At 42.9% G+C, this 12,500-nt stretch overlaps 3 protein-coding genes across 3 annotated transcripts in view; 2 read left to right on the top strand and 1 right to left on the bottom strand.

Moving 5' to 3' along the window:
• The window catches only part of LOC138964216 (G-protein coupled receptor dmsr-1-like), a 9,409-nt gene extending 803 nt beyond the window's left edge, over window positions 1-8,606 (top strand). The window contains exon 2 of the mRNA XM_070336116.1: window positions 5,678-8,606. Coding sequence (XP_070192217.1) covers window positions 5,731-6,912 — 1,182 coding nt within the window. The 5' untranslated portion in view covers window positions 5,678-5,730 and the 3' untranslated portion in view covers window positions 6,913-8,606. The remainder of the gene's footprint in view (window positions 1-5,677) is intronic.
• Window positions 1-12,500, bottom strand: part of LOC138964211 (protein MON2 homolog) — a 625,692-nt gene that overhangs the window by 391,854 nt on the left and 221,338 nt on the right. The window lies entirely within an intron of this gene.
• Window positions 11,539-12,500, top strand: part of LOC138964206 (G-protein coupled receptor dmsr-1-like) — a 17,336-nt gene continuing 16,374 nt past the window's right edge. Inside the window, exon 1 of the mRNA XM_070336103.1 lies at window positions 11,539-12,303. The gene's annotated coding sequence lies outside the window, so the exon portion shown is untranslated. The remainder of the gene's footprint in view (window positions 12,304-12,500) is intronic.

The following is a 12,500-nucleotide window of genomic DNA, read 5'->3' on the forward strand; positions in this document are numbered from 1 at the left end:
CGTGGACAAAAATAACCGATTTCAGCGACTCATTTAGACAATATGAATACATATGGAAAAACAGGGAAACGTACGAGAGTAAAACTCATAAGATAATATAAGAAAAAGAAAGAAAGTTACTTTTACTTTTTGATCAGTTGACACTACTTGTGGTAGTTGATGACAAAAGTGCTCTCTGGTTTTGATGAAAAGCATAACAACAAAAACGCCGTGATATTTTCGTTCAGATTATGTTGTACTTTTACACTGCTTTCTTGTGCATCTTCTTTATTGTGAATATATCTGCAAAATAATCGCAGACCTGCCACATCCCCTTCCAGTCATTGACCCACCCCCCACGCTTCCCTCTCACCTTGTCAAACACTTATTATTCATGAGACTGATGCATGAAGACTGTCACATGGAAAGGAAAACTGAGGAGGTCACAGAAGAAATTAAAAACAAAACAAAAAAACTATCAGCGAGCAGCTCCTCACTGGAATTGGTTTAATCAGCGAAGGTGAAACCCCACAACTACCAAGAAAATGACGCCCTGCAAGTTTTAGGGGGAGAGACTTATTGAATTTCTTTCCGATAAATTGTATCCGCGCCGAAGACCAGCGGCGCGCGAGATATACACAGCGGTTGTATTGTCCATTCCCAGAACACATAAAAAGTAAAAGAAGATGGATGAAGAATTTCAACTTATGTTTGCTGGATTTTTCCTGATACTGAATCTTGACGGGTTTCAACAGATCTTCGTCAGCGGTTTGAGGATTAAGGAGAAGTTGACAAGCGAGCTAAGACCTGGATTAACGACACAGGAATGCTGACAAGTGCGGATGTTGGTGAAGACACTGTGGTTGAAACGGAGAGCACATGAATATGAAGCAATATAGGTTTCGCGTAAAATAATAAATCGGTGATTGTGTTTAAAAAAATAAATCTGATTACTAAAATTGAAAAAGGCTGTTCAATATTTTAAGTAAGATGGGAGGGAAAAGGTAGGGGGTGGGTGTCGCGTTTTCCATGATTGTGGATGTCAAATAAGACTGTTGCAGATGTTTTCAAAGGGAGTCGAGTTTTCCATGATTATGGATGTCAAATAAGACTGTCGCAGATGTTTTCAAAAGGGATGTCCAGACAAAGACTGCCTCAGTTTTGTTTACATGTAGTCAAGTTTTGACTAAATGTTTTAGCATAGAGGGGGAATCGAGACGAGGGTCGTGGTGTATGTGTGTGTGTGTGTCTGTCTGTGCGTGTGTGTGTGTAGAGCGATTCAGACTAAACTACTGGACCGATCTTTATGACATTTTACATGAGAGTTCCTGGGAATGATATCCCCGGACCTGTTTTTCATTTTTTTGATAAATGTCTTTGATGACGTCATATCCGGCTTTTTGTAAAAGTTGAGGCAGCACTGTCACACCCTCATTTTTCAATCAAATTGATTGACATTTTGGCCAAGCAATCTTCGACAAAGGCCGGACTTCGGTATTGCATTTCAGCTTGGTGGCTTACAAATTAATTAATGACTTTGGTCATTAAAAATCTGAAAATTGTAAAAAAAAAAATAAAGATTATAAAACGATCCAAATTTACGTTCATCATATTCTTCATCATTTTCTGATTCCAAAAACATATAAATATGTTATATTTGGATTAAAAACAAGCTCTGAAAATTAAAAATATAAAAATTATGATCAAAATTAAATTTTCGAAATCAATTTAAAAACACTTTCATCTTATTCCTTGTCGGTTCCTGATTCCAAAAACATATAGATATGATATGTTTGGATTAAAAACACGCTCAGAAAGTTAAAACGAATAGAGGTAAAGAAAAGCGTGCTATCCTTCTCAGCGCAACTACTACCCCGCTCTTCTTGTCAATTTCACTGCCTTTGCCACGAGCGGTGGACTGACGATGCTACGAGTATACGGTCTTGCTGAAAAATTGCAGTGCGTTCAGTTTCATTCTGTGAGTTCGACAGCTTGACTAAATGTTGTATTTTCGCTTTACGCGACTTGTTTTAGACTAGGCTGAAAACATGACGATGTTCGTATTGACAGAAAGCTGGAGTTTGTGAAAGATTTGAAATGAAGATACTATCATTCCGCCATAACAGAGATCAAGACTGTAAAATGTTTGACATTTAAAAAAAATCACAACAGTGCCTGATTTATGAAATCAAATAAGAAAACAAGTTTTAAACAGTTTGGGGATAAATAAAGCACAAGAAAATGCTGCATGGTTTCCACTTTGGAAACAGTTCAAAATGACTGGGGCTTAGATAAAGATAGATGACAGGCCTGTCCGAGGTTTTAAAGAACGTTGACAAGATATTGTCAATGTCGAAGCAGCTGGCTACTTTCAGTGAACAAAGAAAATAAGAACTACATTAATTTTTTCCAATCCAGAATTCAGAATAAATCACCACTGCTCTCAACAAAAAGGGAAAGAACAAGAAGCCATCTTCCACGGTGTAAGAAAGCAACACGATAGCGCTTATCTGTTCACAGTGAAAGGGCAGAAGAAGGGAGAGCTTGTAGCGTAGAAAGAGGGAGAAAAACGACCGTGGAGGCTTCAGTTGTGCTGGACAAAGACAAGGGGGAGGAAAAGAAAGACTAGCCGTGATGCCTTCTCCCAGACATTGCCTAATTCGCGCTAACGAACTCAGTCCGACTCCATTCCGTCGGAATCTGCACGTAACTGGATTGTGTGGAACGCGTTAGAACAAATACTGCCAACCAATGACGTTGGGCAACAGGAAAATCAGCAGGAATATGTTTTAATTGCCTTTTGTCGTACTGCGCATGCGGCGGAGAAAAACGATACCGTTTCCTCCTGGAAAATTGGACACTAATTTTCACCAGAAATAGCCCTGTCGATAACAACGGTACGACAATTGTTTGGTAACATAAAAGAGCCTTCTGTGTCCACATAAACTAAGGACGTCGTTGTGTTAACGGTGACCTCTGGGGCAGGTTTCATGGGCCAGTAACACAGTCGGTCAACTGTAGTTGTAGTTGATGCAGGTAGCTGCTGTTCAACATGTGCCGTGTGTGGTGCATTTCCAGACAGTTGAATCCTCCTGTGTGACAATCAAAAATAACTACCGGATATACAGTGTCTAGACGGTGAAAGAAATACCAAATATGGTTGTTGTGGGCGCTGCTAGCTAACGCATAAAGACAAAGGGAGAGGTTGTACAGATATCACTACGGACGTGTGTACCGTTAGTTGAATGCCCGAGTTTAGCAGATAGCAACTAATCCTTCTAGTTCCAGGATCAAAAAAGCCGTTCAAGTGAAAATGCATTATTTAGGTTGCAGGTGGCTTTAAAACTGCCATCCGAGCAAAGTCAGTTTATCTAACGCAAGGAACAAGCCAACAGCTGTACATTTAACATCCTTCTTCGAACGGTGCGTGTGTGCCTGCGTCAATGGAAGATGGAACGAATCTCGCCTGACTGGATGACAAACAGATTCCAGTTCTTTGGAAGAAGCTGACCAAGAGGGAGTTAGTGTGTGTGCGCTGAGCAACAGATCCAAAGGAATTTTGTGGAAAGAGAAAAAAATCCGTGCTAGGTTTCCTCGTGTGTATGCAGCAGGGTATCAAAGCTCACGCTCTCCCTCTCTGGACACCGCGGTATTAAAAAAGATGGCCGGTCCAGACACTTTGATGTACGTGAACTTCAAACGATTTTAACGTCTTTGATGTCGACAAAGTTACAAAAAATCGATACGGCATTTTGCTCCCTCGTTATGTCTGCAACATCAGAGCAGTTATTTTTTGCACTGGCATCGTCATTTTCATACGGTCAACTGAGGTAAAAAAAATAAAATAAAAAAAAAGCTGATAAAAACTACAAAAGCGGGAATAAGCTGATTATATAACCTCAGGACTTCAAGCATAGAGCCAATCAAATTCAAGATTTTTTTCTTCGATGTATAATCATTTGCTAATGGAAAAGTGCTTTTCTGACAGGGAAAATGTAATTCCGAGAGATATCTATTCAAACTTCAAATCATTTGCAAACCTTCGCGGTAATGCATCCAACTTTTGAATCCGCTGTGACTTTTTCTTTGTAATATGACTGACATAAACTGAACAGTACAACCTTGCGTCTGCAACTGTATGGTATGTGACACATTGCATAACGTCATGCATCTATAAACTAAAAATGCCATGCTGCGTGAAAAATTTGCGAGTCGCGTGCAATATTGACATCCTACAGCATGGCTCTACATTGTATTAGTCAATAAAGAAGCAAAAAGAACGTAACAAATATTGACATGAATGGAGTACATCCGCGCCAGCTTAAACAAAACCAAGAACAGATACATATGCTCAATACTGAAAAATGACACACACACGAGTACAAAACTGTATTTAGATTCCAACTCTTCCGGTCAAAGTATACACAACAGTAAAAACGTTTGTTTGTACCTTGTTGCTTCTTGTCTCTTGAAGCCAGGGAGTCACGTGAGACCGATTCAGCGTTGATATCGTTCCCTGTTCTTTACTCGGCCTACTCTTTATAAGCTATTCACATTAAAGGCGTTGTTCTTTACTCGGCCTATTCTTTATAAGCTATTTACATTAAAGGCGTATCTAAATAAAACACAGAAGGCTCATTACAAGTCTGATTCTTTCAAAGTCGGTACTTTAAATCTTATTTAAAAACAAATCATGATCTCTTCCCACAAGTAAGTTAAAATCTTGTCCGGGAGAACACAGCAAGAAGAATATAATGCTTTAAAGTTGTGGTAACCGTCAGATTCTCTCAAAAACATTTTGTTTGTTTATTTGTTGCTTAACGTCCAGCCGACTACGCAGAGCCATATCAGGACGAGGAAGGGGGGGATGAAGGGGGCCACTTGTCAAGCGATTCCTGTTTACAAATGCACTAACCCATTACTTGTGTCCCAGCAGGCTTTAGTAAAACTAAATTAATACCTACTGGAAGATTACCAGTTTCCAGTATGTAAAAATAGGCTTAACCTATCTACTGCTGGACTTACATCAGAACACTAACAGATTAAACTATACATGAATCACGAGACAAGCGGCAAGAGAAGAGATTTTTGGGAAAAAATACAGGTGAATGAGCAAGAAGGCAGAAAAAAGAAAAGAATTCATGAAGAAAAAGAGAGCATGATAGGAAAGAGGAACCAAAAATCTACCTAACAGCAAACTAGAAAGCTCCTGCGGTTCCAAAAACAGGAGGGGCCTTTAATTTCATAACCGCAGTGCCCCACTGCGGGACTCTCAAAAACAAATCGAAGCATAATGCAAACATAATCAACCCTTTGAATATCACCATGTTGTAGGTAACATACTAAAATGCATCTGTGGGCTCCGTTTTACAAAAGCATAATTCAGAGAGCATTAGCACTCCCACGGTGTTGCAGATTAAGACCATAAAGCCTAATGTTAACTAAAAGGTCCGCGGTGCGCGCAACACCTTGGCTCATCAGACTGCATGATAATACAGACAACATTAACTGTTTGAATCAAAAGCCGGGGTTTCACCGTCTCACATGCACCAAACGGCATTGCCGTGAGGATGTAACATGTTTCTCACTGTTTGAATCTCACTTTGATGTAACATTTAACCCAGAGACATCCTGGTGCTTCGTTTGACAAAAGCATAATGCAGACAGCGTTAACACCTTGACTACTATTTCATTTCAGATAAAGACCCCAACGCCATCTGACAACTAAAGGGCTGCAGTGATCGTCACACCATGGCCAACTTCACGGACATGTACGCCACGGCTTACGAGGTGCACGACGCCACCAGCTCGGTGATAGTGGACCTGCAGGAGACGGACCTGATAGAGGTCACCACCCAGGGCGCCCTCAAGACCTCCGCCATCGAGCAGTTCGGGCAGTCCTACCAGCGGATCCACGGCTACTTCTCCGTGACGGTGTGCGTCTTCGGCATCGTCAGCAACGTGCTCAACATCATCGTGCTGACCCGCAAGCACATGAAGAGCCCCACCAATTTCATCCTCACCGCCCTGGCCATCGCCGACATGCTGACCATGAGTACATATCCCATCATGGCCATCTACCTCTACATCATCACATCTCCTGACTGCATGACGCCGCAACACAGTCGGGGCTGGATGTACTTCATCCTCTTCCACAACCTTTTCATCGTGACGTGTCACAACATGGCCATGTGGCTAACCGTCACGCTGGCTGTCTTCCGATACATCTTCGTCTGTCAGCACGCCATTGCCGCTCGGCTGTGCTCCCTGGACAGGGCCAAACTGACTGTGGCCGTGGTGGTTGTGGCCACAATTGTATCGTGCGTGCCCAACTACTTCGTCTACAGCGTGCAGGACATCGGTCCCGGGCTGAGCCGAAACGTGTCTTGCTACTGGATCGTGGCCAGTCAGCTAGCGCAGGCCAACCCGACCTACGAGCAGTTCGTGCGCTGGCTGTTTGGCGTGGTCATCAAGATCCTGCCCTGCGTCCTGATGGCCTTCCTCTCCACGCTGCTCATCATCGCCATGCAGCAGGCCAAGAAGCGGCGAGCCAGGCTGCTCAACAAAGTGTCACGAATCGTCGACCACGACCACCAGTCTAGCGAGCACAACCGCACTACGATGATGCTCGTTGGCGTTGTCGTCTGCTTCATCGTCACCGAGATCCCGCAGGGCATCCTGGCCTGGATCTCCGCCGTGGACGAAGATTTCTGGAACGACGTCTACATCCACGTGGGCGACCTGATGGACATTCTGGTGCTGGTGAACAGCGCTGTCAACTTCATCCTGTACTGCATCATGAGCCAGCAGTTCCGCAACACCTTCAAGTCGCTCTTCGTCTGCAACAACATCCCCTTCAACCTCGACCGCAAGGTGGGCAAATCCAACGGTACGGAGTACAGCATGGTCAGGACGGAGACCACCAACGTTTGATGAAGGCCTGATGAACGCTTTGACTCTTAATGTGTGGCTACATCTGCTTTGCGGGCGAAAACTCTGGCAGTTTTTGTTTCATTCTATGGCTCCAGCCTGCCCCTATTTAAGTTTGCAGATGCCGGGTGGACGCTTGGATTCTTTGTGAGAACGGCAAAAACTCTGGCAGTGTTTGGATTCTTGAGCTCCAATCTGCCGATTTGTATGCTTGGGATATCCAATGTTTCAGAGAGATCCAGGGAACGCTTGGACTTTTACATAGTTTCTCCATCTTATGTACGGTCTCCTAAGAACATTGCCCGATGAAGGCCTTGGCAGTCTTTGGACTCTTTGGCAATGTCTGGTTTTGGGATGATCAACGTTCCAAATAGACTCGGGCAGTGGGGGAAGCTTTGTCGACATGGATAGAACTGGAGCTCCCACGCGGAGCTCGGAATGCCTGCTTTCTAGTCATACCACCAATGTGGCGACAGAGAGGGGCAACGTTTGGTGATTAAGGCTTACTCGGGTTTGTCGTTTCTTTGGTTGCTGTCAACTTCACGACTAAAGACCACCAACCGGCAAGGACTAAAGGTGAAGCTGGTCCGTGATATGACGTGCGTCTGTTGTGTGACTGCGCTCAAACTTACAACAGTCTTGAAAAGGACCACCGAAAGTGTGGTTGTCCGTGTATAATGAGTCTGCTTTCGAACCAAAGCTGAAACTGTACAGTGGCCTAAGCAGAGTGCAACTGGGATGTAAAATAAAAACAGTAGATGCCAAAGATGCGATGCTTTGACAGAAATGGATGGTGGACACTCAAACTGCATATTAGAGCAGAATGTAAATATGAATCACATGTGCCCGCCTATTGACCGCCTATACACTGCACATGATGGCCAGTGCAGCGCTTTCGTCAACAAGGGACAGACACTCTGCTTTCACTGTGGCAGTGAATTTGACTTACACATGATTTACATAATGTTACTTGACTGTGACTTTTCTTCCTCGTCAAAATCTGCTGATAATAATATATAAATATATTTAAACCTGATATGGAACCGTTATCGAAAGGAGACGCCTTCTCCAACGTATTGCACATCTTTCTTCCATTCGGTATATGAAGAGCTGACTTTCAGAGGATTTTGTGTTGATAAAAATTATGATATACAGTGGCAGACATACTGAGACATACAGATTGTGTTCTGCATTCTTGTTAGAGGGACATGATCTGAATAGATGTGAAACATTTGATTTGAAGGATGACAATCAAAGGAGTTCGTGATAACAATGATAACAAATACCATGACCTGAGGTAGAAATACTGAGGAGAGACACAGTATGTTCTGCATCATCTGCAGAGTTACATGAACTGTACATATGGATGAAACGTCTGATTGGATGGCTGAATTCTGATAATAATAATATCAATGACAGACACAAAATAGTACGTGTTTCGTGGCAGAAATACAAAGGAGAGACAAGATGAGTTCTGCGTTCTATGTAGAGAGAGGTACGTGAACTATACGGATGTGCCGTGGACATGACAGGTTCATCACATATATTGGCCTTCGACCTCTTCTCAGCCCTCAGGTCTGTACGTATTAACACATGTCAATACAAGATTAAAGATACAAAAAAAGAAGAATGTGTGTGCAAAGTTCCTAAACGAGAGAGAGAGAGAGAGAGAGAGTGTGTGTGTGTGTGTGTGTGTGTGTGTGTGTGTGTGTGTGTGTGTGTGTGTGTGTGTGTGTGTGTGTGTGTGTGAGAGTGAAATTGTGCGCGTGTGTGTGTGCGTACGTTCGTGTGTCATTACGCGCGCGCGCGCGCGTGTGTGTGTGTGTGTGTGTGTGTGTGTGTGTGTGTGTGTGTGTGTGTGTGTGTGTGTGTGTGTGTGTGTGTGTGTGTGTGTGTGTGTGTGTGATCCCAAAGAACTTAATGACAGTAATGGTGGCTCCTCTCAAACTCCACCTTACCGCAGATACAGACGTCTGAAAACGCAACAATGCAGACAAGGGAATTAAGCTAGAAAAGGCCGATGTTTACAAAATCTGGTGTCTACGTAACATTGAATAGTGTCTGTTATCTGCATTGGTAAATTATGTATTCTTGTTGTAAGACATTAGGACTCCGTAAGCTCAACAATGCGTTATTCCCCATGAATACAAATACAACTTGTTTTGGTATTTTGGGACAAGTCAGTTTGTAAAACACTTACTTCTGGGGAAAATTGAACAATTCTTTTGCCTGCATAAGTAAATCCTGTAAATACTGTCGTTACATACTAGCACTCCACAGAATCAAGCATGCGCCTTTCACCCAAAAACAAACCTCTTCTCAAAGTCCATAGTGAAGCTGTTTGGTTGTTTGCTGGTTGTCCGTGTTTCTTCAACCTATTCGGCTGTCAGTGTGTATGTAAGCAAATGGAGGCAACAACAGTTTCTTGGTTGTTGTTTTGTTTACAATAGAACAAATCCAGTGTGTAAATGAGCAGGTCTAGGCAAAAACATGTAACACTGAGTCGGATGGACAGATAGAGCTAAGACAATATATATATGGGAAAACAAACAAGTCTAAATAATATTTCTAATACTGTGTTGGAGGACCAGCATGTTAATAACCAAGTAATCCGGGGGATACATTTTTACACCGAGTCCGACGAAACAGGTAGAACAAAGTCAGCATGTTGGAAAACAAAAAAGGCTAGGAAGCATGTCACCAATGAGCCAGACAAAACAGGTAGAACAAAGTCAGCATGTTGGTTAACAAATACACATAGGTAACATTTTATCATTGAGCCCGACGGAACAGGAAGAACAAAGTCAGCATGTTGGTGAACAAATAAACATAGGCAACATTTTAACACCCAGTCGATGGAACAGGTGGAACATGTTGGTAAACAAGAAAGCCAATGAAACAGTTTACCACTGACCCCGACGGAACAGAGAGAACGAAGTCAGTGTGTTAATGAACAAATTTGGCTGGGGAAAATGTTAACCCCACCGAATGTGTGGTGATTAACAAATAAGGTAACGAATATTTTAACATAGAGTTGGAGGGGGGAGAAGAAAGTAAGTCCGTTACTGGGTGTAAACAAGCAAGTCTAGAGAACAGGGTTTTTTGGAGGTACAAATAGAACGTAGACAGTGTGTTGGTAAACAAGACAGCCTAGGTAACACTTTGAAACAGAGTTTGAGGGACAGACCGAAAATAGTCTGTTACTGTTGGTTAACAAACAAGTCCAGCGCAATTTTAATACTGAGTCAGGGGGGATATATTTATGTGTAGTGGAGGAGTGGAAGGTAGTAGAATCGAAGCCCAAGTCCAAGCGTCTTGTTTCAACTTTTTATTCAAGAAAACAATGCAAGTAAGCGTAGAGGCCGAAGGCGAAACCCGTAGACAGCGATGCAAGTGTAGTGTCGTGTTCAGCTGCGAGGAGCGAATGCATACTTATGCCGGTGTTCGGCCTATACTTATAGCCCCGGCGCGGACTGCATCGAAAGCGCCGTCCGGCGAGAATAAAAATCGCCTGAATACGGCCAGAAACACGGAATCTGTGTTTCTTACACATGCTTTACCCTACGTTATTTAAACAAATACATAACCAATCCTAACAAACAATACATCAAATTAAAGCTACGACCTTTAGCTTTCCGTTACAATAAATAACATTTCGTAAAAACTTATATTTATTTAGTAGGATACAAAAACAATGGTCCTAGTGAAGGCACTGAACCAACTTCAGTGCGGAAAATTACAAAACTCTCTAAACTGGAATAATGGACAAACTCATAAATCATACAGATAAAAAGAAGAACCCTAGACAAACATCATGATATGCGTTACTTGGGGGAAAATTATGCAGTGACTTAGTACGAAGCGGCAAAGTCCGAAAGTAAATGGAATCGGCTAAATTCCGGCGCGAGTACCTGTCTGCATAAATTAGGAATCTTTGCAGAGAAACCAAGCATCACTCATTACAACCAAATCCTTATAAACAAACTAAAATCATATGCAACATAGGTACGGGATATGTAATAGTGATACAAAAATGACAAAACAATGATTGAAAAGACAAAGATGAGTTTGTGAGAAACCGGTCAAGGTCAAAGTGACGCTTTGGTCAGTTCGAAGCATTATCGTAAATAACACAATAATATGCAGCCATCCAGCCTAATCAGTGACTTCTATGCAAACCTAAATATAATTAGGACAATATCAAAGATAAAAGGGACTTTGAAAGATAGAGGTTAGGTAGATATATAAAGAAAGGTATTTTATTAGAATTTGCACCGGCAAGGTGCGCGCGCATCATCGTATCGTCTGCTATGGGGTGGGTGATCCCGTTTGTACTGTACACAAGGCTGTTTCGCTATGCGATGATTAGAGTGTTTAGGGTAGCAAAGTGCACTTGGCTACATATGTATAGCGAACACAGTGTGTTGGAAAACAAATAAGCCTTGGGAACATTTTAACCTTGAGTCCGATGAACACATCGAACAAAGTCAGTATGCTAGTTAACAAATAAGCCTTGGAAATATTAGAAATACTTATGGAGACCGATACAGAGAAGATTCAGTGTGAAAGTAAACAAACAAAAACAGGAAACATTATCACCACTGAGTTGGAAGAACTGAGAATAGAGTCAGTGTGCTGGTAAACAAATAAAACCAGGGAACACCTTTGGGAAACGCAGTTAACACTGAGCTGGAGGAACAGATACAACGAAGTCAATGTAATACTGTGGGTAAACAAGTTTAGCCTACGGAACATTAATCACCGAATCAAAGGAGGGACAGATCCCCCCTACCCCCATCCCCACCGATCGGCGCGAGACTAGCAGAGCTGTCTGTGGCATCATTAGTAGGGCGAAGCGGCAGTGAGACAGACAGCCGCAGACAGCTGGGAGGATCATAGTGGATAGCTAGCGACTCAAGTGGCGTGTACATCGCAACACCCAGCCACTGCCCGTGTGACAGCCGCGGATAGAGACGGAGGGAGGTAGTAGTGGCGGCAGCGGCGATGGTGGTCGCCCCCTACAGTCGCACAAACCGCAACAACCACGGCGGCTGCGTCGGAGAAACTTGCTGTTAATCTCCAGCGGCAGCTCTTCAGTTGCATGACACTGCGCCGTGCTGGAAGGAGCTTGCAGTTGTTGATACTAACTTGAACGTCTTCACTTCCTACCTGTGGAGATACTGGTCTCAGCTGCCAATGAGAACTGTACATCTCAATCCCGTCATAACAGTGGACAGTTACCGTCCCAGGCAAGGTATCTCCAAAGTGCTCACCTGCCTTGGGATTACCCGCAGGCCAAAGAGACTCACTGACGGAGAAAAAGATTACATAGCTTCTTTGTGGTGACTTGGATTCTTCTTTTTATTTTCTGTCAATGAGATCCGGTCGACAAAGGTGGGTAGCATTGTCCAGTGATTATACAAAACTATAGTGGCAGTTCGGTCGTGTTCTGTGATTAACTTCAAAAAGAGAAGGAGGAGAAACAGAATGTCAGACGGACAGGATGTGTCGGACGGGGACAAAAACAGAGAAAAAAATTGAGGCTTTGGCTTAGAGAGTTTAGAGAGTTACCTGTGCACAGGATATGACTT

Source organism: Littorina saxatilis, linkage group LG4, assembly GCF_037325665.1.
Source record: "Littorina saxatilis isolate snail1 linkage group LG4, US_GU_Lsax_2.0, whole genome shotgun sequence".
In the NCBI taxonomy this organism is placed as follows: domain Eukaryota; kingdom Metazoa; phylum Mollusca; class Gastropoda; order Littorinimorpha; family Littorinidae; genus Littorina; species Littorina saxatilis.